General features: G+C 44.9%; 1 protein-coding gene across 1 annotated transcript in view; it reads left to right on the forward strand.

The window, feature by feature from the left end:
- The first annotated feature begins 1,125 nt into the window (after positions 1-1,125).
- The window catches only part of pcdh19 (protocadherin 19), a 56,022-nt gene continuing 30,143 nt past the window's right edge, over positions 1,126-27,004 (forward strand). Inside the window, exons 1-2 of the mRNA XM_073487458.1 lie at positions 1,126-4,395; positions 6,793-7,120. Of these exons, the coding sequence (XP_073343559.1) occupies positions 2,249-4,395; positions 6,793-7,120 (2,475 nt within the window). The 5' untranslated portion in view covers positions 1,126-2,248. The remainder of the gene's footprint in view (positions 4,396-6,792; positions 7,121-27,004) is intronic.

Genomic DNA, 27,004 nt, shown 5'->3' on the forward strand with positions numbered 1-27,004 from the left:
ATTTGTTGTTGCTTTTATTATGAAGACTAGCGACAGACTGGAGGTCAGAGTCCACCCACCTCATTATTAACCTTTATAAACATGCAGCTGACGAACACAAACGATTTAATTACACTGAAGGCAATTTATTATTTTCTTTTTTTTTTTCACAGGGTTTGAATCTTTATTATCAAACGCGCTGCTGGTGACGTGTTTGTCCAGAGGCGTTTAATATAAAAGTCGATCTGTTAACCTCAAATGAACTGAACGCAATCATTACCCAGCACGCATTTTACACATTTTAAAAGAGAAGGATAAATATTTAACTCCAAGTGTGCCACAGTGTTTTGTGTAATTGCTATTGTTTTCTCTTTTTTCTCTCCGTGACATCCAAGAAGAAAACGTGGCTTATTGCGTATTGATTTCGCCTCATGGCAAGATTTTCCTCTTTAAACTGTAATGTTAGTCCATCGTTGTAAATTCCTCCTGCACAAGAGAGAGAGAGCCACGTTGGGGTGAAATGATGTAACAAAATGCGCACGGTTGCAAAAGCCAATATAGATCACCGGCTGTAGCTACAATGTGTAGCGAGACTGCGCTTTTACGCTTTGGCACACAGGTGGTAGCCAAACTTTCACACGAGTCACAGAGAATCGATTCTGATCCACAGATAAACTCCAGGAGTTGAAGTATGACTTGTGGACTCGGCGACTCCTGCAGCAACAAGGACAAATCAGAGAAAAGTTATCCATAGCATCTCCTCTCATACCCCCCCTCCTCCTTTAGCACCCACAAACCCCCTCTCAAAGACCCCCACGGGCCCCCTGCTTTTTTTTTTTTGGATCCCACCGCCTCTAACGATCATCTAATACACAGCCTCGTGTCTCAACTTGTACGCTGTAATTGCCCGTTGAGTCGTCCATCTGCAGGAGAACAGGTAGTTGGCCGTGTTTCATTGCTGTACTTTGCCCCACCCACCAGCAGCTCCCAGCCCTCCCGTGTAACCCCTGATTGGCTGAGGGGATTGCGGGTCCTGAGACTGAGCGCTCGGCTCGGAGCTGCGCGTCCGCCAGTGTGCACCAGTGAAGCGAGAGGAGCGCTCGTTGGAGTCAACTAGACAGCCTACTGGCAGCGAGTGGTGATTTTTTTTTCTCTTCTCTCTTTCTCTTCTCTCCCTGCCTCAGCCGGGCTGGATATAGGCGCCTGTGCTTCTACTTCTCTGCTGCAGCCTCAACATGAGATGCGTTTTGTACATACAGTAGGCTCCTGCATCGTTTTTCTCCTCACCGGCTACATTTTCATCGGATTTTTGTGAGCGTTGCATGGACTAATTATCGGGATATGTGCAGCCCACCTTTTCTTTTTTTTTTTTTCTCTCCGGAAGGAAATTAATTAGTAAGTAAAAAAGCTTGAAGACTTGCGGAGGGGACGAGAGACTCAATCTGCTGGAAATAAAAGAAAAAGGTAATCGGGACTTCAGTGATGTGATGAGACATTCCTGCAACTGCACCCTTGTTCTTTAGGCAAAGATATCCGGACTTGAAGCTGTTGAATTATTTTGTCACTGCAGAGCCTTTTTGCGTGTGTGTGTGTGTGCAGTTTGAAAGCCCATAAGCTGCCGACCGAAGAGGACATTTCACCACTGCTTGTAACAAATCACACAGATGAAGATGTTTATCCAAAATGCGTCTTGAATATCTGCTGGCACCGAGGCGGAGAATTTAACGCAGGACTTCTCGTCACTTCATCTGCACGGAAGATTGTGTTAAATTTTTCTGGACTTCATTATTCTTTTTTTGTGTGTGTGTGGCTCACTGGAATTCTCTTTACGCAGTCCGAGCCTTCCTCCACATTGACTTGAAAAAAAAAAATGGACAGTTCATCGTGAGTCATGTGTAAGAGCAGTTTGCCGCTTGATAAGAGCTGCACGGATTTACACGGCTAAATCAGTGTTGTGAGAAGGTTCAGCATGTTTTCACATCTCTGTCGTCCCCAATGTTTCGCCCGCTGCAGTAGACCGGAGGATGTGCTCTGCCTGAGAAGAGTAAAATAGGCTAAGGCACTTGTTACAAATTACAGCTCTCACACCATGATATAATTTACGCACACTCACACACACACGAGCTATTCGTCGCCCATACACTTCTTTTTCCGGACACTTTAATGAGATGATTCATTTGGAGCCGTGTTCCTGTTTTCTCTGACGCGCAAGCTTTGTGCGTAAAAATCGAGGTCTTTATTAGGCAGAGGAAAAAACTCAACAGGTACAATGCAAACCAAGGAGATGGAATTAATACAACTAATTGCTGTGTTCCTCCTTTTTTGGGTCGGGGCTGAGGCTGTTATCAACCTGAAGTATGGAATAAACGAGGAGATGAAGCCCGGCTCAGTGATTGGAAATGTGACAAAGGACGCGCTAAAGCAAGGATTTCAGATTGCACCGCAGCCCCCGTACTTGAGGGTTATTTCCAATTCAGAGCCACGATGGGTGGAACTCAGTCCAGCCGGAATCCTTACAACCCAGATGAAAATAGATCGGGATGTAGTTTGTCGACAGAACCCAAAGTGCATTATTTCCCTAGAAGTGATGTCAAACTCTATGGAGATCTGTGTCATCAAAGTTGAAATTGAGGATTTGAACGATAACGCACCCAGATTCCCAACGAGCCACATTGACATTGAGATTTCTGAGAATGCCTCCCCTGGTACCAGGTTTCCCCTAGAGGGGGCAAGCGATCCGGACTCGGGGATCTTTGGAGTGCAGTCATATTCCATCACCCCGAATGAGCTTTTCGGACTAGAAATCAAGACCAGAGGGGACGGGTCCAAAATTGCTGAGCTCGTCGTGCAGAAATCGTTAGACAGGGAGACCCAGTCCCACTATACGTATGAAATCAGCGCAGAAGATGGAGGAGACCCTCCTAAGATAGGCGCGGTCCAGTTAAACATCAAGGTAATTGATTCTAATGACAACAACCCTGTTTTTGACGAGACAGTGTACACAGTGAATGTGATGGAGAATTCCCCCATCAATACATTAGTCATAGACCTGAATGCAACGGATCCTGACGAGGGCACTAACGGAGAGGTTGTGTACTCGTTTCACAGTTACGTCACCGAGAAAACGAGGGACGCGTTTAAAATTGACCCCAGAACCGGGATCATCACCGTCAGCGGTGTTTTGGATTATGAAACGGCGCAAATATACGAGATCGACGTGCAGGCCAAAGATTTAGGTCCCAACTCTATCCCAGCTCACTGCAAAGTCACAGTGAACGTGATGGACACGAACGATAACCCACCTGTCATCAGTTTACTCTCACTGAACACAGAGATGGTGGAAGTTAGCGAGAACGCGCAGCGCGGGTATGTCATCGCGCTGGTGAGGGTGTCAGATAAGGATTCTGGGGCAAACGGCAAAGTGCAATGCAGGCTACAGGGCAACGTTCCCTTCAGACTGCAAGAATACGAGAGCTTCTCCACTATACTCGTTGATGGCAGGCTGGACAGAGAGCAAAAGGACACATACAACCTGACCATCCAGGCGGAGGACAGCGGCATCCCGCCTTTACGCGCCACCAAATCTCTGGTAGTCAAAGTCACAGATGAGAACGACAACCCTCCCCACTTCCTCAAACCACACTATCAAGAGATGGTGATGGAAAACAACCTCCCGGGTTCGTGTCTGCTCGCAGTATCAGCAGAAGACCCGGACCTGGGGATGAATGGCACAGTTTCCTACTCCATAGTCCCCGGTGAGATTAAGCACATGGATGTAAACACATATGTCAGCATAAACCCATCAGGCCGCATTTACTCCATGAGATCATTCGACCATGAGTACACCAGGACTTTTGATTTCAAAGTTTTGGCCAGAGACAATGGCAACCCGTCTCTGTCGAGCAACGCCACGGTGCGTATTGTTGTCCTGGACGTTAATGACAACACACCCGTCATGACGAACCCTCCGCTGGTGAATGGCACAGCGGAGGTCTCCATCCCGAGAAACGCTCTGGTGGGCTACATGGTGACCCAGGTGAAAGCAGACGACTACGACGAGGGGGAGAACGGCCGGCTGACCTACACCATCTCGGAGGGGGACAGGGCCTTCTTTGAAATCGACCAGGTGAACGGAGAGGTGCGCTCCACCCGGATGTTCGGCGAAAACGCCAAGTCCACCTACGAGATCACGGTGGTGGCGAGGGATCACGGCAAACCCTCCCTGTCCGCCTCGGCCTACATCGTGGTCTACCTCTCCCCAGACCTGAACGCGCAGGAGCCTATCGGACCTGTCAACCTGTCCCTCATCTTCATCATCGCTCTGGGCTCTATCGCCGCCATCCTGTTCGTCACCATGATTTTTGTGGCGGTCAAGTGCAAGAGGGATAACAAGGAGATCCGGACGTACAACTGCAGGTACTGACGACAATCTCGTGTGTGTGTGTATGTATGTGTGTGTGTTTGTGTGTGTGTGTGTGTGTGTGTTTGTGTGTGAGAAAGAGCGTGCGCAGCGTGTGTCCGCGGTCGTGCATTGCTTTTGTCATGCAGCATGTAGAGGCCCAGGACTGTGAGGACTGCAGATTTCTCTTCTCCACACTTGAAAGTGAGGCAGCTCTGAATCAGACACATTGTGCCGAGGCCCCGCTGCTTCTCTGTTCAGGAAACGTGATTGATTGATTTAATCCGTCCATTGTAACCAATTGACTCATAAATATGACGGTTCAACTGTCATGTTCAATTTGCGGGTGTGTTGCCGGACAATTAACGTCCCACTGGCTCAATAGCAGTCCCAGACATTTATTATTTAACGTCCACCATGGCTGATTGGCTGTTACCAGCTTTAATCTAGTGTGATCATGGACAGTCCTCCAGGATCAGTCAGATTTCTTCTTCTGAGGACGACTCAGACCAGCAAGAATACAACAAAAAAAAAGAAATGAAAACGTAGTTTAGATTATAGATTTAAATCACATCTCAGTCATTAGCTATTTACCTCGTTTCCTGTGAAGGAAGGAGCAGATTATTATTTTCCAGACTTTGCATCTTGAGCATTCTGTTTTTCTTCATCAATCTGATCATCAGCTCTGGCTTTGATTTCCCTGTGCCACATTACCACCGTCAATTTACATATAGATTGGATTTGAGAATATAACCTGAAGCTATCATCATATTTTGCTCCAAACATAATTTTGTTAATTTCAAGTTAACTGGGGCTATTTTCAAGCGTGCAGTCGAGAAAAAATATTCCCCCCCTCCCCCCAAAAAAAGAAAACTACCAACATTGCTCTGATTGTTTTCTCAAAATGGATCAGGAATTATGTGTTTTTCTTTTCAACTTATTTGTAAAAAAATAAAATAAAAGTAAACTAAATTATACTGGTGACCTTTAGATTGTTACCAAGAACACTGCTCACATTGTGTTTTGCTCAGCCCTCACAGTGTGTTGACATCTTGATCACAACAGGTACCTCCTGCAGTATCATATCTGAGAGTTATACATATCCTTCACAGAGCAAACAGTGATCGACAACAACGAATCCCAAATTCAGAACTGCTCTCAGCACTTTACTCTCTTCGTGTGAGCCACTCTCCCTGCTGGGAGCTTTAATCAGCACTGATGTGCTCTGCTTCTCAGTCGCCACCTCGAATATGAGGAGCAGTTATCTCCAATTTATTGCTTGTCCTCTGCCAGTCTGCCTAACTCTGAAGATTTCCCCTCCCCAGATTTCAGTTTCGGGGCCCAGAGCAGACAGACGACGTAAAAAACGATAAATGAAAAAGAGATGGAGTATTTTCTACCCTTTGCAGCCGCCCATTTTCTTTTCCTCTGAATCGAGGGGGAGCAGGACGGGGGGAGGGAGCTGTTTTCAAGATGCAATCGAAAAGAAAAATGAAAAAGACAAACTACAGCGCTGCTTCTAAACCAGTGTGATTTTAGAAGCGACAGAGGATTAGGGCTGCATTTTAGTGAGGAACAAAGGCCAGTGGGGGCTAGTAGAGCAGAGACATTCAGGAACAGACAAGACACATTCCAGATATTGCAGTTTCATTTTCTGAGCTTTAACGGAAAATAAACCACATGCTCCCAGCTGTAAAGGTAAAAAAAACGGCCTCTTCCAGGGTTTGAAGTAATGCAGATGGTAAAAAACATCACATATTAAATGGAATATGCCTAGTGAAGTTTTTAGTCGTCACGATAGAGTACATAGCATCTGCTCTCCTGTGGAAAAGCTGCAAAGCTGTACGAAGAATGGATATTTTCCCCAGTCTGAGGATCCTTTGATAAAACATGGCTGTGTTGCTCATTTGCTCTTATTAAAGTCAAAATACTCAGTTCAAGTTTGCAGCAGCCACTGAGAGCAGCTAAATGAATTTGAATCTGCAGTTCTCCTGCACTCCGTATTGCTAGTGGGCTCGCTTGATAATGAAAGAAAAAATGGAATTAGTGTGGGCTGTGTGCTTTGAATATGATTGCATATACCGGTAGTGCTGCTCAGTACCAGTGTGTTCTCTTTGCTTTGCTTCTGTGGTTTTGGCATGTTTGCATATCGTCTGCCTGTTTGTGACATGTCGATTGTGGAGCATGCAAATGCAAACAAACAAGGGATGACAGCTCCATTGCAAGCCGGGAGTGGGGAGTCACTTAAGTGTGCTGTTCCACCCCTGGACACGGGCAATGAGCCTTTGTCTGGCACCCATGGTCGAACAGTGCCCTAGCTGGCATGGCGGGCGGGCTGTTTGACCGTGTGGACAGGGGAGGAGAAGGCAGAACACTGCTTTATTGAGTCTGTTCAGTTTCTTCTACTTGCGCAGGGTGGCGGAGTACTCATATGGCAACCAGAAGAAGTCCAGCAAGAAGAAGAAGCTGAGCAAGAACGACATCCGCCTGGTGCCACGTGACGTCGAGGAGACGGACAAGATGAATGTGGTGAGTTGCTCATCTCTCACCTCCTCGCTCAACTACTTCGACTACCACCAGCAGAGCCTGCCGCTGGGCTGCAGGCGCTCCGAGAGCACCTTCCTCAACGTGGAGAACCAGAACTCGCGCAATGCGGGTCCCAACCATGGTTATCAGCACCCGTTCACTGGGCAGGGCCACCAGCAGCCAGACCTCATCATCAACGGCATGCCACTGCCAGAGGTGAGATACAATTCGCTGTGCTCTCTCCTAAATCCTTGGCTGGTTCTTAGAAGAAAAGGGGAGGCTTGGTTTTTTTAAAAAATGATTCAAATCACTCACAAAACAACAGTCAGCCTTGTCAGACTTCTTTTCCATTAATTGTTATCAATAGGCCTCCTTGATCGAGCTGAGATGTAGACATTTAATGCACTACCCTTCAACACATCTCAAGGTCTAGCGATATTTAGCATTCTATCTCAGCACAGACTGTAGCGTCAGTGAAATGTCTGTCTGTTTATTGATGGAAAGCTGAGCTATTTGAAATGGCATGTGTGACGTTATGTCAGTCGATCTGAGTGGAATCCTTCAAGGCATTTCAAAGGGCCGAGACACTGAGCCTGACCTGTGACTGAGAGCGCTTTGCCAAGCAGAATTTGGAGGCCTGACAAAGTGGATTATTTGGCCTCTCTTACACCACTTGTATTCTTTTCTCTTTTCTATTTGTGTGTGCTGAGCTATTGCAAAAAGTAAAAAAAAAAACAAACACACAGAGCATGAGTTTGAGCACCTGCCAGATGTATTGACCCGGCTAATCAGCCCCACTACACGTCATTTCAGGTGCTAGCAGAAAGAATAATCATTGCTTAAATGCTTTATCCGTGTGTTGACCATTTGGCTGCAGTGTTACCCGCATGGCCGCTCTGCACAGCCAGCCACTGAATTACCCTGACATACCATGCATGGCTCTAGCAGAGCAGTGAAGGTCTGACTTGAAAGACTATCGAGGCTGACAGAGTGTATGCCGACCAGCTGATCTTTAGTTTATAGATTTTTGGTATGTATGAACTGGTCTATTGGATTCTTTGGGCAGCCTCTCTCTTTCTCCTCATGACCCACTTCTCCTTGATCCCACGGGAGAAAAGGGGCATTTATGTTTGTGTGTGCTTGACAGAGAAAACGTGCATCTGTGTCTGTGTTTGTGTGTGTTTGTACAAGAATGTGTATCCTGCTCACTCCTATAGACAGCAGCAAATCAGCTCCACACACACACACACACACACACACACACATGCACACACACTTGTAATTGATGACTCCAATCTCCGCTTGACATTCAGTGAGAAGGAGGTGGAGTGCGGGGTTGGGAGTGAGGGTCTTAAAACAAGAAACACAAGATGGATATTGATGTATTGACTGGATGATCCAGAGAGATCCAGGCACCGATGGATCCTGAGGGGTCAATGAGACCTACTTACAGGCATGCTGATTTACTGGGCCTGTCTGAGCTGGTTCTGACCGAGTGTGTGTGTGTGTGAATAACACAGGTGGAAAGAATGTTGTAGGGGGTTGTCCTGTGGTGTTATCTGGTCAGTGGAGGCAGAGGTGGGGGATTCAGCAGGCACACGCAGTGATCCGTATGCTGTGATTGTATTTGCTGGTAGGTAGTGCAATGCAGGTCAACACCCCCCTTTTCTTAGCCAAAAGAAAAAAAAAAAAAAAAAGATGTGTGCCTGGCTACACAAAGAAATCGACCAATGTTGTAAAAAGGGTCCAGCAGCATCCTGTCTCTGCAGCTTTACCATCCAATAAAAGCACATTTGCCGCAGGATTAGTAGAGCCTTTATTTGTTTCTCCTCATGAAGAAGTGGAGAGGGAGAGACAAATAGTGTTGGAGATTGATTTTGATGATTCCATATGCAAAGGAGGGCAGATAGAGAAGTAAGGACGGGGGGGGGGGGGGAGAAATGGACGAGGCTGAAAGACTCTTAGTGCCAGGTGTCCGAGCCCACGACCACGTTTTCTCATTTTCTTAGAGGCAGTTGATCGGCTTGATAGAGGCTGGGCCTGTTTAGCATGCAGCTTCCATTGCCGTCCGCCTTGCACATGATGTCAACAAACATCTCTTTGACCCGGTCTTTGCATATTTCCCCTGGACTGAGAAGAGAGAATGTGTGTCTGTGCGTGTGACTGAGAACTTAACGGCAGCGAGAGCGTGCCTCAACCCTCCGACAGCCAGCGCCACGACAGTTGTCATTGTTTTCCTTCCTCCCCATTGTGACATTTGCAAGAGACAGAAGCTCTACAGTATGTACAAATGTTGCTCTTAAATAAAAAATGTTTTCGGTATAATTACAACGCTCACTTATAGCACAAACAAACAGCGGTGAAATGACTGATAATTGCTTCGTTACAATGAGCAGGCTTGGGCTTGAAACCACTTGACTCTACAAGTCCTCAACCCATATCCCATTGACTGGCTAGGACACACGAGTGGCTGCACTGTTGTGATTACTCAGGCTGCTTTGTCCCCAAAAATTTGTTTTCATCCTGAGGGCAACCTCATAATTATCCATGATTCATTTATCCTCAGCGGAAGAGCTTTTTTGTTTTTACACCAGGGCGCAATGATGTCTCTGTGTTTGTTTATTCTCCAAACGTGCAGATTAGAACGACCACTGGCATCAGCGCGTGGATGCGAGGTCAGATTAGGCTCGCCGACGGCCGTAAAGAGGATGTGAGCCTGTTTGTAAATTCTGTTTCTTGATCGATGCAAAGTTCTACTCCATTGTTAGTTTATGTGGGGCAGCGCACATCCTGCCTGCATCAGAGCAGCTGGAGTCGAGCTCTTCCTGCATCAGACAAAGCACGCTGGCACACACACGTATACACACACACACACACACACGGAGCAGCCTTGGCCAAGATAACAGTGACAGGTCTCCCCAAAGGCCTCATACCTGCAATTGCATTGTGTATATTGTATTCTCCCTTGTGAGAACGTGTACCGGTATATACCTCCCTGAACATGGCTGTCCATTGTTTTGAAAAGCATCAGCTGTGAGATGTTTGTTAGACCTGCCGGTGGTAGCACTAATATGAACGCTCACAGGAGAATAGAGCTGTCTTCCATGGCTTAATTATAGTGAATCACTTGGTGGGGGAGACAATTATACAGTAAAGGAATGGCCTTTGGCTAGAATGTGTTTTTGAATTTGTAATGTGCACGAAGGCTTCGCACACCTGTGATTCCAGATAATGAGCATAGCGGGAAAATAAGTTATCTTACTCTATTGATTAGCCCTATTCGGGTAAGGGATTGCAGATTTTTCTTTTGCACTGATGATAAATGAATCAGAAAAAAGGTGATAAATAAATTAGAAAAAAAAACCCGTGGGTCGGGCTACACGGTGTAAATTGTCCAGCGTTGGGTGGAGATTGCGCTTCACAAGTTAAGTTAATTGATAATCGATGCAATCATCCTCCAGATGGCCCCTGCGCCGTTTCCTTAAAGGTGCTGTAGTGAAACCGTATTGTATCGAGCGCCACAGTGTCAGGTTCACACGCTGAGAGAAAAGAGACGTGGATGGTCTTTGTTTGTCACTCAAAGGAACCTAAATGAGAAAAATATTAATGGAAAACAAAACAACTGACAAAGGTACCTCAGCGCGCCAGCCGTTGCTCGTTTCTCCCTTAGTTAGTAAGGAAGACGTTTGGATGTTGATGCAGCGGAGACAACAGGGGAGTGGTTCCAGGGAGGCTGAGCATCCCTCGCTATCACTTCACATCGGGACAGTATGCACGGGAGCATTCAAACGTGTCATATTGAGCATGCAAAGTAGACGTCATGCTGTCAGCGCATGCTACACATCTGTTGAAAACTGCCAATCTCCTCCCACACACATACTCATGAATCCACACGCACACACAGTATTTCTTATGGAGTGACACATTTATTTGAAATATGGGCCGTGACATTATCATTTACAACATTATGACCGCCTCGGAGACGGAGAGATGAGAGGCATAATCCGGCATTTTTCGATAATCAAACATTGTTGTGATTCTGTAGCCTTTTTAATGTTGTTTGGATATTGTCATCAGTCCCTGGTGTTTAAGACACGCTCTGCTATAAATGTTGCTAATAAGATTTCCTTTATAGTTTTCGGTCTTTTAGCGTTAGTGTTTTTATTAGACCACTCAAGTGTTAATGAGAATGATGCATATGTACTGCAGCTCATAGCTGTATTTCCTCAGTGCAGACAGTTTCACAGTTTGCTTTGTCTTAGCAGTCAAGAGGAAGGTGCAGAATTCAAGCTTCATTTTTACGTTACATTTACAGACTACATCAGGCAGAATTAGGTTTTTGTTTGTTGCATCGAACACGCTTTTGATTGACAGAAAGTAGAGAACGTCAACTTACTGGCTGAAAGTGTAATTGGGAGTGGACAACATGGAGAGCAGAGAAGCAGAAAGTAGAAGTACGAGGGTGTCTCTCGTCTTGTCTCGGCTGTCACGTTGTTGATGCCGGCTGGAACTTCTTTCAAAATCTAAAAGTTCAGTGCCTGATTTCATTTTTGTCTGACTGTCAGTTTTGTATTCAGACTTCAATGCCATCTTGGGAGTGAAAAGAAGTCGATCAGACTGGCATGTTCAGCATACTGGTTCCTCTAGACGCGGTCTAGACATTAAAGTGAACATCATAATAACATTTTAAACATACAAACCGATCCTGTCTTACTCCCAGGGAACAATGATTAATGATCTGATTAAAAATAAACTAAACACTTTTTTGTAAATTTAATGATTGAGTGATACTGAATTATTCTTAATTCATTATACAATGCAAGCAGCTAACGGGCATGGAGCCAATGTCTCGTCAAAAAGCTTTAAGAGAAAAAAAAGGATCAGCCAGATTCTCTGGTGATACAGAACATATTCCACTCTGAACAGTTTGTCAATCACGGCGGAAACAACAACAGATATACAGATATTGTGCAATAAGGGAAGGGATACATAACTGCTTGATCTTAAAAGTCAGTGTTTTTTGTAATTAATTTTTGATGTGTGGGAAGAGTGGGAGGTGTATGTTGCATTCTTTAAAGTCGTCTCCTTTGAAAGGATTCGAGAAAGGAAGCGTTTCATCTCTCAAAAGCTTCGGATGCACGCTGATTGAGTGGCAGATGAACCTGTTAATTATTTAGAGAGGTTATTTGTAAGGCAGAGACTTCAGAAACGCTCAGCTTTTCAAGTGTCACTGTTTATAAGGTGAAATGAAGTCTTGTCTGTCAGAAATGAATTAGCAGTGTGACATTGAAGTACTCGGTGCCCGCCTCCGCTGGCTCCTCCCATCGTGTTTAACACGCGACGCTGCTGAAGCTGGAGGGTGATTTTAGTGACATTACTCAACAAGATGGTTTTCACTTCATGCACAACCAGTGCTAGATTTACACTTGGTTGGGTTTTTATAGCCTTGACCCCAACCCGCAACGCCCCATCACTGCATGTCACCATCGATAGTGCAGAGGTACGATTGAAATGACATAACAACCCCGGGCAGCCAGTCAGAAGCAGCCGGGCCCGCCGGGTTGCCACCCTCTCGTCGGGATCGGAGCATCCAGCCAAAGAGCTTAAGAGTCAAAACATGAGCGATTGCGTCTGATGTACACATTTCACTGTATGTGTCCTTAACCACATGTGACTGGTGGGGGAGCACACAGAGGGAGGAACACTGTAGAGAAATGGCGAGGCCTAGAAAAACGAGGAGAGACGGAGAGGAACAGGGAGGGGAGAGAGATCTATTTATAGAGCGCCAATGATACTCAACCTGTATTGCTTCTGCCTGAAACATGTTATTTCTCTCTGTAAAATGTGGTATCGGGATGAGGAGGATGTTTTATTGCACAAACCATTTCAGCCTCTACAGAATGCAATAATGTCAGGTTTCTATTGTTAGCACAAGATGCTGAAAAACCCCAAAGATTATGATTTTTTTTTTAAAGTGGTATTGACAAACAATAGTGGATTTAGAATAACTTCAGAGTTTTGCACAAACTTTATTTCCTTGAAATCTTGACAGACCAGATGAAAATCATCAAATGGCTTCAAATGTTTCATCTCGATAACATCAGCGGACTAAATATGCTGCGACAGACATTTTTTAAGCTGCTTTCTACATCAGTAGACACAAACAAGTGCACGGTGACATCAAAATAAAGAAGTAAGAACATATGGTGCTAATCAGCCTAATCAGTCATCAGTCGTTTGAGATCATTTTGCCTGGTTTGAGACAACATCGCCGAAAAAAGGAAAATATATTTTAATTTACTCTAAAAGCTCCATCATGTGGAAAGAATTAACTTTCTTGTAAACCTATTAAACATCAAAAGGAAGGCGCCAAAGATAGACACATAATGGCCTTAGTGGTCCAAGAATTTATGTTAAAAGATTTTTATTGGACACGTACCTAAATGCAAAAAGGGGTATAATGGCATCGGGCTCATAGGTTGATGGGTGCTCACGTAAATGAGAGACGGCTAAATGGAGTGAAGGAAATGGACATTGTGATGATGTTTATCGCTGGGGAAGGAGGACATCATTACGCACCTTGTTAAGCCCTGCAAGCGATGCTGCGTGCACGTAATTACCCATTTAAATGAGTTTCCTGCGGCGTTGTTTTTTTATTTTTTTTTATTTGTCAAATTAAACTCTCTGACACAAATATGCCGCATTCTGTTTCCTTTCATGGAAATCCTCGGACTCTCCACTCTCTCCCAAACACAGAGGCAGTTAACGTGTGGAAATCTACCATCAAGGGGACGGATTTATTCAGACGTTTCGGAGCAATCGTCGAGAGCCTTTTCACACATTTCCTAGCAACGTTTCCGTGTTGCAGTTTTTTATTTTTTAACCAAAACTAAGTTGGGGTTTGAAGGGAAACTAATAACGTCTCAGGAAAAACTTATGACAGTGGCTCCAGGATCTCTCATTAATGCTGATTTTGCTGGCTGTGTGCAAAACGCCTGTAGTTGCATTAATATATAGGATGGAAAAGGTCAGCTTATATATTTAAAAATACAAACTCCGAAGGCTTTTTATGGCCAAGAGTGAAATCTATTTGCTGTGGAGGCTCACAATACTTTTTGCTCATTTCCAGTATATGTCAAGAGGAATGTGCCCATCTCCGTTCCTCTGGCTTAAGAATAATATTAAAACAGAAGCTATTACACAGAAAGAAAAACATTGACACTCTTGAATATTTGTGTCCCTCCTTGCAGATAAGAATAACAAGAGACTTGCAATCAGTCTTTAGGGAAATTATTCTTTTTTTCTTTTCCAGATCTGTTGTGCAACAACCAAACCAGAATGTTTTCCACCACGTAAACAAAGTGAGAACAAATGATTACACTTCCCCAGTAATGACCGTTATGATTTGAGCGCGCCAAAAGCTAATTTCATCCAAATGTGCAGAGAGAAAAAGGCATTCATTAAAATTCATGGATATCAGTAATTTTCGGGTCACTGTCCTGTCTAAGTTGAACTGCAGGTTACCAGACTTGTTGCCACATTGTTAGGAGGTTTCCCAGGGCTTTCTCCTCAGTGCTGATGCTGTGCTTTTTTGAACGACAGGGAAATGGGGGTGGGAGGGGGAAGGGCGCCTGTGAAACGTAATAACAATACTCACTGTGAACGGAAACTTTTCCAGCTCTGACACCAGGGAAGAATGACCTTTCCAAGTGTCCTGTTTTTTGCCTAAAACAAAGAGGGAGCAGGAGGATGTTAGTTAGCATTTCCCCCCCATCAGATTAAATGTCAGCTACTGCATGCATAATTGCATAAAAAAAAAAAAAGGGAGGAAGACTTGAAGTGAACCAATTTGCTGGTGGATAGATGAATCCTGAGTTTAGTTATTCGCTGCATTGCAGATATTGTCACGGCGCCTTCGAGGTAGTCTGCTCGCACTTCACGGTCTTTATTTTTGTGAGATGTTAGCGTAATCGTTACATTGAGAAACTTAATTCAGCTGTAAACCAAAGTATTATCCCTTTGTCACATGTCTACCTTTTTATAGAACTTAAAGAAGGCAGAGCAGACAAAAGGGAGCGATCGTCATTGTATTGCACACACAAACGCTGCATTATACCTTTGTTTTGTTTGCTCCGGTGGCGGAGCAGCCTTTCCTGTTTCTCCCCTCCTTTCATTTTCTGCAAATTCATACAACGCCTTTTGTTTCTAGACATAAACCTGGATGCGCATTAGGGAGCGCATGTATGGGATGTTTGATGAGCAACAGAGGCTGTTGGCAGGCGAGCCACTATAGCAGCAATATCGGCCGCCTCAGAGGCATGCAGCGGTATGGCTGGAGGAGCAGCAGGGTAGCGTAATTGTGCATTGTTCATCCACAGAACAGAGGCAGAGCATGTAATGAGCTGTAGCATTTTCACCAAGCCAGCCTAATGGGCTATGACCGAGTATAGGCCTCTCAGAGCCCTCGCGTTCCCTCTGCCCTGTGTGGCCAGTGTCTTGGGCCTCTTCGCTTCTTTCCTCCCATTCTCCCCCTTTTTCTCTGCCCCGATCAGCGTCAACCATTTCTTCACCCCTGTTATCCCCCTCCTTTATCTCCGCTCCCCCTGCCCATTGTCCCCCTGTCTGAGGAGATGGTGGGACCCCTAATGTGTTCAATGTGTGGCTCCTTTTCTCATTCATGATGTCTGTAAAGCTCTAGGCAGTCAGTCTGATTCAGGCTGACATAAATCAGACCAGCTCATTGATGGAGCGCCGTATGCAGTGTGATTACATTAAAAAGCCCAAACACGGCGTACAAATAAAAGTTCAGGTGGAGAATTTGCTGATGTTAGGTGAAGGGGATTTGTTGTTAGAAGTCGGCTCATTTTTCTATCAAAGGCTGTTTTGCATTTTGATTATCTAGTTTTCCTGAAAGCAATTCAGGTGGGCCCCGTTTCAGTCAGGTTTGTTTTCCTGGGATTAGGGCTTTTTCAGAAAAGGGCCTGTTATTTACGCCCATATCTGGTTTCTAGGGAGGCAGGACACCATTTCTTTGCTCGAGTGATACCAGGTCAAGTTGGAAAGACAAGAATGTGTGTCAGGGAAAAGATTAGATATCTGCTCTGGGCTGAGCTCAGAGGATGAAAACACTGCTAATGATAATAGTTATGATTGCCTTGCAAGGGAATTGATAACGACCTCGCCCGCCTCTTTGTGCTCTCTTATGGCATCAGAAAACAATATTCGGGGGTTCAGTCGGTGTCTGGCTGTGGAGCACAATGGGACGTCAGTTTTGACTTTCTCCTCACGTCCACCATTTGACATACCACAGCATAGGCGGCCAAGTTAATGAATGAAAAGCACTTGGCCTCTGTCAGAGCTCTGAGTTCAGTACTTTCCCCCAGTAACCTCCTTAGTTCAAGATTACTCTCCTGTACCTGCTCTCTGTTTGAGAGCTGTTCCAGGTTCAGTCTTATGGGGAGTGAGAAGGGAAGGCCAAATATCTTTACCTGTTAAACGGAAGACTGCTTCAATCTTTGTCCTTTAACAACAGAGGTTTTTTAGCACTGCAGTAAGGCCACTACGGAGCGCAGTTTGAGTGCCCTTATCTAACTCAAGGATTGTTAAATCAGCGCAGGTTGAAAGGACCTTTTAATGCTACAACATAGTATACGATGCACTGTATGCATGCACACACACACTGTTTAGTTAAAATACGTATTTCAAATCTTTTCTGTGAAACATTAACTGGAATTTAATCTAAGTGATCAAAACTAAAATCACGAAATACGACATTTAGGAAATTAAAGGTGCAATATGTAAGAATTTACCACTTGTTAAATTCAAAACAAATAGGGGCAGCATATCGCTAGAGTAACCGCTATCTGTTGCTAACTGGCTGCCGTTAGCTAGTGAGCTCTTTTAGCCATGCAGCTAGCAGTCTGGTTTGGGAGTTTGTGTTGGTGGAGTCGGGATGTTTTAAGCCTAGCTTAGAAGAGTTAGCTTTACAAAATGATTGAATAGTCCCATAAAAGAAACAGTTGATAACTTGTTCTCGACTTCTGAAGGAATATTCAGATCTTTTTGTCAATGCTTGCTGTGGGTTACATGAGGAGAGTTATACTTGTCCATACAATATCAGAATCTATCGTCCAGAATCAATGACTTTTCATTGAGCTTCTCCATTTTCTGTATGGATTGTCACAAACAACATTCAGTGTGTTAATTAGTGAACTTAAAGGTGCAATATCTTAGAATTGATCGTCTGTTGAATTAAATGACTCAAAACAAAGAGAGGTCAGCTTTTCACCAGAGTAACAGCTAACTGCCACTAAATGTACCTTTAGCTTTTAGCCGTGCATCTAGTGGTCTGGACTGGGAGCTTGGAGCACCAGAGGAGTGTTGGTGTTTACAGCGCTAGCACAGGAGCTATGGACTGGGAGGGGACAGGGCTAGCTGGTTAGCATGCTAACTTCAGTAGATATCCCTGCAACACAATGTACCAACATCATAACATCAAAACTGTTATTTCTTCATATTCTGGTAAAAAGAACGAGTTAATTTCTAATAGGATTCAACTAAAATTCTTACATATTGCACCTTTAAACTGTGCTGGTATGCAGATTTTTTTTTGTCTTTGGACAGAGCCAGGCTAGCTGTTTCCTCCTTGCTATGCTAAGCTAAGATAACCATTCTAACTTCATATTTAATGCAAAGATAGGAGAGTTGCATCTATATACTCTTCTAAATCTGAATAAGCATATTTCCCCATAAACTGTTGGTGCGAAAATGTATATTTCCCTAGAATAAATTGTTCCAATATCCAGTCTTAGCTTTGTTTTTCTCTCAGTAAGCATCATCAGGCCAAAATGCTTTCCATCCTAAATGCTAATGTGTGGCTGCCCCCTTTTTGTTTGTGTGCGATAGGACAGCGGACAAAATACCAAGGGTGGTAGGGGAGTACAGACATGGGAGTAGTGTTCTGACTTTTCATTTGTTCGCTACCCAGTAATGATTATTTTAGCCTCTAAGCCCCAGATTTGGCCTTGTTTTGCTGTGGGAAGCAGCATCAGTGGGGACAGAGCAGCCTTGCCCTGGCTGAGGAGCTTGTCTGTGGCTAAGCTGGTTGGCAGCGAGAGTCAGGTACACAGCACGGAAGACATTTTGAGTGTGTTCACATGAGGTCAGACGGGATGTGGAAAGGGAGAGAAAGGCAGAATATTCAGTGTCGGTCGCGTTTCGCTGCTGCATCACCTACGTTTGTTCGCCTGGTGGCTGAACGAGAGTGTTTTCTAATTATACACCTCCACTGTTTCCTTGTTAGTCGCGCTGGTAACAAGCCAGTCGCCAGCTTGCATGAGCAACTGCAGAAAGCTGACTTTTGGTTTAATTTGGAGGACTAGCTATAATCCAGACTAAATCCCTTAAAGCTGAAGCCCCCTCCCTCTCCCCACCACTGTTGGATTACGGGAGTGTCTTTAAAAGGATAAGGACCTGCTTATCACTGCTTCCCTCAACACTTGTTTGGGACTTTAGATGTGGGGGAGGACAGTGCGTCGTCACCCAATGTGGCCAGTGTAGATATGAGTCAAAGAGATTAGGCATCTGATGACTGAGATCAATGATAATCACAATTTACAGTTTTTAAACCCGCGCAGTCACAGAGGCATATGGATCACATCACATGCCTCTGCTCCCACCGCAGTGATTATCATCCGGAAGTTTACAGGGTCAAACTGAGTAAAGCAGCTAAATCAGAAGTCCAGCGGTGGTTTATGGGTGCAGTACTGGTCGCCTTTAATCATTTCCACATAACCGTTCATCAACTGTTTGACACAACGGCACCTCCAGCCTGTTTTTTTTGTGCTGTGTTGGAGTTGGACCATCGGAATATCAGAAATCATCCATTAGAAATAAACTGATGACAGAAACTTGCAATATGGCTTCATTTAATATTATTTCCGTGTTCATAAAATAAAGATAGTAATAAAGATAACTCATCTTCAGTCAGTGCCAGTGGTGCTGAGGACACAGAGTGGACGCTGTGACAGATTCTATTCATTTTCTATGGAGAGCAGGAAATCCAAATGCTGCGGCGAGCATTACTCTAATAATCACTGTGACACGTGACCATTAAAGCAACAAAATATTGTTTTAATCTCCTTTTATTTATTCAAAGGAACGGTTTGAGATTTTTTTGTTGTGTTGTTGTCACTGTGAGTTTCCAAACGCGGAGTCTCCCGGCAAAGACAGCGCTGCACATAACTCTCATTAAAACCTCAGCTTGTTGTTTTTGGACTTCGGGTTTTGCACTGATTAAAGGATAAGTTCGCCCAAACATGAAAATTCAGTCATTATCTACTCACCCCATGCTGGTGGAAAGTCGGGTGAAGTTTCTCGAGCTTCACAGCAAGACAGCGTTGCAGGTTCTCCTAAACAACTGAAATAGATGGAGAATTCTTCTAAAATGTAAGAAAAAAAAATCAAAAATTAAATGCGTCCATCCTGTCTGGCACAAACCAAGTCTCCGGATGCCTCAAACTGATTTGAAAAGACTTTATTTGTAACTGTTTTTAAAGCTGAAATCTCCTATGTAGCTGCTAAGCTAAAAGCGATTTGGGCTTGCAGAGACTTTGATTACACCGGACGAGCTGTATGGAGCCATTTTATGTTTTGTTTTCATTCAAAACAAGACGCCATCTACTTCAGTTGTTTATGAGCATGCTGTGAAGCTCCAGAAATGTTTTGTGGACTACGGGAACTTCACATGACTTCCATCGGCACAGGGGTGAGTAGATGATGACTGAATTTTCATTTTTGGGCGAACTTATCCTTTAAAACAAACCACCTACAACATGTTTATTAATAGCTTCTGCTGGTGGCTTTTTGCCTAGCTGTTCCCCCTTGATGCTAAGCAGAGCTAACTGTCTGCTGGCCAAGGTATAAGTGGCATCAATCTTCTTATCCATTTCCCAGAATGTCCAACTATATCTATAATGTTGCACTGAAACGAATGCAAACTATGAGCTGCCTAGAGGGCGGGAAAACCCACTCAGAAACCTAGAACACGAACAATCAATTTGGTGATCAATATGAAGTACTTCGTTTCTAATAAATGAGCTAAATGTGTCAAAACACTGAAGCAGCTGCTACATGGCTCAGATGATGATCGGCAAACTGAGGCTGTAGCCGTAGAAAAAAGGGTTTGTGCTACCAGGTCAGGGCTGTTTGTATCAGTCACTGCTAATGACGTGTTGTTGGGAGCTGGGAGGGGTGGGTGGGTGTCAGTATTGCAACGGGGAATATGGACCAATCTAGCACACACAGGCATATGTGTTGTTTGAGATGCTATATTTGAGGGTGAGGCTGTTACTTATCTCATCAGGGTGTGATAGAAGCGAGGCGAGGGAGCAGAGCGAATCCCTGGCGGTGCCGGGCTGCGAACCTTGAGCTCTCATCTTAGGAGCAATCTGGGAGTTGCACAGCCACACGGGGGAGCGTAGAAATAGAAGCGCCGCAGTGTGAGTACTTGTTTACCTCGGTGTCAACATTTTTGACTCTGCTCATTAACCTGTGCACTTGGGTGAAGCGTCACATCTCTCGCTCTCTCTCGCTCTTCTCTGTCGCTCACGCACACGCACGATTAATAACGATAACTAAGGGGCAAAGCATAAACACATTAAACTCCAGCTAATGAACAGATGCAACAGCAGGGGCAGCTATCACACCTCAAAGGCAGCAAATCGATTGCAGCTGATACCAGTTCACAGATACACCCTGTAGCACTTTCCTCAAATCTAATCACGGATCCATTTAAACTGCGTTAGCTGGCAGTCTACCTGCCATTAAAATGGGTTTTCAATTTCTATTATTTTTGAGAGCATTGCTTAAAAACGAAGCGAGTGCAGAGTGAAAGTAGCAGCCATACTTCTTCCATCTCTGAAAGACGGAAAAAAAGCCAGAGGAGTCTCCTCCTTCATCCCGGCTCTCTCCTCCCTCTTGTCGCTCCCCCCCCCTCTCTCTCTCTATTACCCATGCAGCCGGCATCCTCTCTAAATTGTTTTGCATGACCTTTGCTACAGTAGCTCTAATTATTACCATCACACAGGCCCTGTAAGGCACACAGCTAATTATACTGGATTTATCTGAAGGGACATTGGTGCCATTCTTCATAGACATGTCTTGGCTACCATCAGCACGGGTGATCTAAACCCAGAATAAGGTTAATTTGGGTAATACAGTAATAGTAATTAGAGTCACAATAATTACAAGCACAGTTGTAATAACAATGAAGACCAGGTTTTTGGGTAATAGGGACCCAAATGAACTCGCTACACGTATGCAATACCTTATGTAATTGAGAGGAACGGCATTGCCAAAAAAAAAAAAAAGAGAGAGCGAGGGTGAGGGGTGCTGTGCAATATGCATAATGACATTATTACTGAGCCAGATTGTTGCCGTTTCCTCCCCAGTGCTCTGAATCGATATTTGACAGTGGTAGCTGAAAGATATATTTTCAAAGGCATTGTAGGATTATCCGTTAGTGTAGGTACCAGGACCTCTAGTCATTGCATCTCATAAAGAGTTGTTACTAGAGGAAGCGATATTTTTCAAAGCTCCAACATGAATGAAGAGGGGCAGTTGGAGCCGTCTTTTGGCTGGCGGGCAACTCATGTAATGAGCCTAAGAGGGTTCCAATTATTCCACTTGCGATCAAAAAGGAGAAGGAGATTACTTCTCTTGCCTCTTTTTTCTTTGACATTTTACACAGTAACATCTTTTGATAGGGGCTGAGGGAGAGAGGGAGAGAAGAAAAAAAAAAAAAAAAAAAAAAACGATTGCTAGTGAGCGCCTGATAGTCTGTGCAGGCTCCAGCAGTACAGTCCTCTCTGTCTAGCAGAGACAAAGCAATGCTTTTTTGCAGCTCCCACATTCTTTTCTTTATGTTTCTGGATGTTTTTGTAATAAAAGTGCTTATCCCAGTGCACGGCACATTAGCTTTCTCTCAGACTGTGTCACCTGCACAAGACAGAAAGGACGCTTTGGTATGACCGCAGGCTTTTGGCTACAGCAGGCTTCATGGCTGATCGCTGCCATATTTTTCTCACAAAGCTATAGTAGATTGTGAGGAGGCATGTTCGGTACTCGCTCACTCACTGCAGTTGTTTCCCCTCCTCTGCTGCTTCAAAGTGTAAGTCATGTTCCACAGGATACAATTGGGAGTTGAATTATTCGATTGTGCGGAGAATTTTTTTTCCTTCTCCTTTTCATTTATTAAATTCCCAGATTACAAGTAAAAGCACATTAGATGCCCGGCGGTAACTAAAAGGATTTCTCTGCTATAGGATATCAAACTGTATCAGCCTCGGAGAAATAAACGACGGGGAAAAAAAAACAAAAGACAAATAATATTATGTACCACTGCACTGAGACAAAGAGGACTCCAATCTGCATCAGCAGAGATAAACATCCACCCCTAAGATATGTTCTTGGTAGATAACAGCTTAGTGTAACGCACACGCAAACACACACACACACACACACAAGTGCGCAGAGCCGAGCTCTGATAAGCACAGAAAATTACTACATGTTGTTTATGGTGGCAGAACAAAAGGATTCAAGGTATTCATTTCAAGAAATCAAGCTGTGGAAAGGTGGATGCTGGGTTCTAAGATGCAGTTCAATGGGATAGATTTGACTTCATAATATAGACATAATTAGGGGGAAACAAGATATCTGCTCGAGTCGAGTGTGCTTATGTGTGTGTGTGTGTGTGTGTGTGTGTGTGACTGAGGTCTGGGAATACAGTGCCTTGCCTTCCCCTGTGGATCCACTGCAGGGGTAGGAGGCAGAGATCCACCGTCTGTTGCTGTTTTCCATGACCCCGCGTATCCCCCCGCAGTGAAAAACGATGTTTGCCCCCAAAGACGGCGCTAATACAAATTAAATTAAATGAAGTCAGAGCGGCTAATCCCTGTGTGTTTCAGCTGGCGAAACAAACCCCCCTCCCTCACGAATGAGTGGGTCAAGCCGCTGCATCTGGCCCCCTCTCCGCTCGCCCTGCTCTCAAGCTGCTAGGCTCCCAGTCCCTGACGGAGGCGACAGCAGGCCCCCCGCTCACACTTTTTCTATCCCACTGCGACCGCATGTGTGCGTGTTTGTGTAGGAACTTGTGTGTTTTACTGTAAATTTGTGTCGTGTTCTTCCCTTTCCGACTCTACACAGTGTCTGTTCCCTTTTTGCTTGCTCGTGTCTGCATGTGTGCATTTCCTCAAGATAGATTTCTTGTTGTTTGCGACCGGCTTACACATTTCACACGTTTCTCGATCTGGAATTTTTTAGCAAATTTACACTCGAATGTAAAATGCAGAGGACTCACATGTTCGCATCTCTCGCTAAACGGCGCCGTAATGGGAGCCAAACAGTAGCATCGGACCACATAATGTTGGTTGTTGTTTTGTTCCGCCTGTGCCCTGATGGCAGCCTGTCACTGTCCTGTTAACAAGCTGGATTTACAGATGCGTTGGTGATGTGCAAGCAGCTAATACTCTGCTGTCAATCCCGGTGCTGACAGCTGCCTCGAAAGACCGTCCTAAATATTACCAGCAGATGTGCTTCACATTGAAGCACCGGCAAACAGGATCAAAAAGCTAACTAGGCTTCACTGATAGGAGTAGCTTTGTTGTGACGCAACCTAAAAGATCTCGTATGCCCATCTGTTTAATAAAAAGCTCCTTTCTATGATACGTACTTTGGCATCGAGCCCGATTGTCTACCCCTGATCTGAGCACCGGCTCTTATTTGCGAGACAAAGTGCGTCGACTGAGATTCAGCAGCTGGTGCACACTGATATTATGTTTTGGGAGGTTGTGGGTTAGGAGGGCGGCGGGCTTTTTTTGATGAGCTGGAGTCTGGAGTACATGTTTGTGTGTGTGTGTGCGTTGCGGATCCGAGCACCTGCACACATGCCCTTTGAAAAGCTCCATCACCCCTCCATCCAGCCAACGCGCAGTGTAAACATGGTTTGTTTGAGCGAGTGGCCTGAGGTAGTTGGATTAATGAGCGCTGATGAAGTTCCACTTGTATCCTGGGCGCTGGCTCCCTATTTGCTGGAGTGGCTGTGATGTGGTAGTGTGTCTGGAGGCGGTGACTCATTCCCTTTACCCAGTGTCAGATTAAGGCATGTCAATAAACAGACCCACTCAATCCATCTCCGAGTGACTGCATCCGCTCACAGAGCCTCCCAGTCTGTAATGAGCTGCTGCAAATCTCCATCCAACTAAAATGTCTGGAAAGATGCCTTGTCACAGTGAGCGAGAGAAAAAGAGAGAGGGAGGCAGAGAGAGAGAGAGAGAGAGAGAGACTATAGCAAACACCGATGTGACTGGCAGCCATCGTTAAAGCCCGCTAAGAGAAAATATACCGTGCTCCACCATGTTGTCGAGCGCGAGGCGATCGGCTCTCCTCTCGCAGATTCAGAGATTTTCTGGCGTCCTCGTGTGTATTAGAGTTAATCAAAAATTCATTCTAAGTTTACTGATTTTCAAAAGTGACTCGAAGTTGCGCTGTTTACTCAGTCACTGCTCTCATGTAAGCATTTAAAGGGGAACGTGTTTACATAATCTGCAGTGTTTCTGAATGTTTATTTTAAGGCCCGGCCCAGGGGAGGTGGGGGAGACCTCTGGGAATTCCTTGTGCTCTCATTTAGCTTGCCCCCCCCTTCCCTCTCGACACTGGCTAATATAGGGCACAACTGAGAAGAGGAAAATGCTATCTAGTAATATCTAGTACTGCTCAGAACACATGTTTGTAGTGCCGATTCCCAGACGGAGCAGAAACCACAAAGTGTACCTGGATTAGACGCTCACCCTTCCAACGTTTCCGGAGTAAAGAAAAAAAGTCACCACCTACCTCTCTCATGTGGCGCCATATGCACATTAACGGATTTTTGGATGAGAGGAGTGTGAAAACTTTTCAGTCTGACATCCAAATTAAAGAAAATCCCTCAAGACTTGCCTAAAGGGGAAGTTCCTGCTATTTGAGTTTGATTAGGCTCCATGGGCTTTAAGAAAAGTAAGCCGATTTCTTTAAGGAAACGGCGCAGATAGTCAAGTCTTTTTCCTCCCTCCCCCCCTTTTTACTATGTAAAAACCATGAATGGTAATCTCATAGAGATACTCTGCTTTTTTTTCTCCTCTCTTGACTTGAAGATAGAATAAGTCTGAAAGCGCATGAAGACGTGAGCAGCTGAACAGGTGTTAAACGTAACTCTATCCAGCCTTGTGCGCCTGGTGACACCGTAGACGCCTATTCATTCTAATTGGACGCCATAGCTCCATCTGAAGGGCTTTAAAAGCACCAGCCATGTCTCTCAAGACAAAGACAAAACAGAAAACACCGGCCCCCGGAACCCACACAGCCACCAACAGTTCGAAACACGTTGGTCCTGAGCAGTGATTCCTGGGTAAGACAACAGCTCTGACTTAAGCCTCTTTAGCGTCAGCCGACTCCGCTGGAATGCAGACGTCTGCAGAGGGGGCCTATTATTTAAAATCTTTTCATCATGCTGAAAGGGAGGGAAATAGCTTTGACGTTGAGAAGCTCATGAATAATGAATGTTGTTTCTATCAATGTATGTATAATTAATCACATCTCTACTAACTGGACTCTGTGGCTCTGTGGAGCCTGTAGGCCTGAGTGACATGGAGACTGGTCTGAACTATTGTCTCTGTTTCAGAAAAGAAGACAGCCGCACGATCTGCAGTTTCCTATGTGGGGGCGATACACAGGTGGAGCCTCGGCCTTTTCTTTTTTTTTTTTTCCTCCCTTTATGAGAGCGGGGGGGGGGTGGCGATTGTTTTGGTTCGAACGAGCAAATATTTGTTCAATTTCACACGGACAGGCAAGAAAAATGAGGGCAGGAAGTAGTGTTGTGTTTACGTATCTGTTTCATTGTGTTCCCGAGGAGCTGTTATTTAGTTTGCTCAAACAATGCTCGACACTTAACACATGTGGTCAAGGACACGAGTGACCTCAGAATAGCATTTAATTCACGTTTTGGTCCGATCACAAAAGACCGCAGAAATGTACAAGCTGCAGCGGCGGAGCCAGGAAGCTTTTAAAACCCTTTTCTCCACAGAATCACTCACTTTCATAACATGATTGATTCCCAAATGGGCTGCTGGGTTTTGGGGTGAATTGATGGGTGATGAAGTGAAATGATGCAGAGAATGTGGCAGGTTATTTGTCACACGTGTACCCTTCTGTCACAATTGATTGTGTATAATTTGAGTTTGCAGGGGAGCCAGTTGATATTAAATGGTAACAACTCTCTGTATTCATCACAGCAGCCCCCCTTTAGCAGGCAGAAATAGAAAATGTAATCTCATCCACAACCATGGCTGTGCCTCAGGCACTCTTTCACCCTTTTTACCGCTGATCCTCCCTGAGGGGCCCTGCCCTCTATAAAGGAAGAGAGAAATCTATAATCTAGCAGATGGTAGAGGATCTATGGGAAATTCTATAATCGGGAAGATGGTGGTGATGATGGTTGGGGGGTAGAGGGCAGAGGTGGTGGTGGAGGGTTACAGCAGCACAGCAGGCCAAAGAGCATTTCTCCCTCCTCGGATGTTGGACATAATATAAACCCAGTCGGTGCAGGTGCCTCGGTGGTCTGGTGTCTTCGTCATGGGTGTCACGCAGACTGAGTGTGAGCTGCTCAGAGGTGCTGCACCCAGAGGCGTAGTGGTCGTGCGCCAGCTCAGCCCTGCAAGTCAGGGATTGTTGGGAGCTGTGCGTTTTGTGGGGAAGCGGGGAAGAGAGAGTCTGTGTGTGCAAGAATGTGAATGTGCAAGAGGCTCAAAGTGAAGCATTTCCTTTCATAGTCGCAGTGTATAGGATGAGAAAGTCACTCCTCTGCATCCTCCCTGCAAAATTACATGAGGGGAATACATGCATCTGTAAACAGGCACTGTGAGACACTGACCATCCTTCATCCGGTGAAGTTTTCGCTCTAATTTCCTCCTTTTTTTTTTTTTTTTACCCATCACCACTCTTTTAACTTTACCACAACCAAACCTAGCTGGATAATGAATCCTTTTTATTTTCTAATTGCAGCCGACT

This window comes from Pagrus major, chromosome 18 (genome assembly GCF_040436345.1).
Source record: "Pagrus major chromosome 18, Pma_NU_1.0".
NCBI classification, from domain to species: domain Eukaryota; kingdom Metazoa; phylum Chordata; class Actinopteri; order Spariformes; family Sparidae; genus Pagrus; species Pagrus major.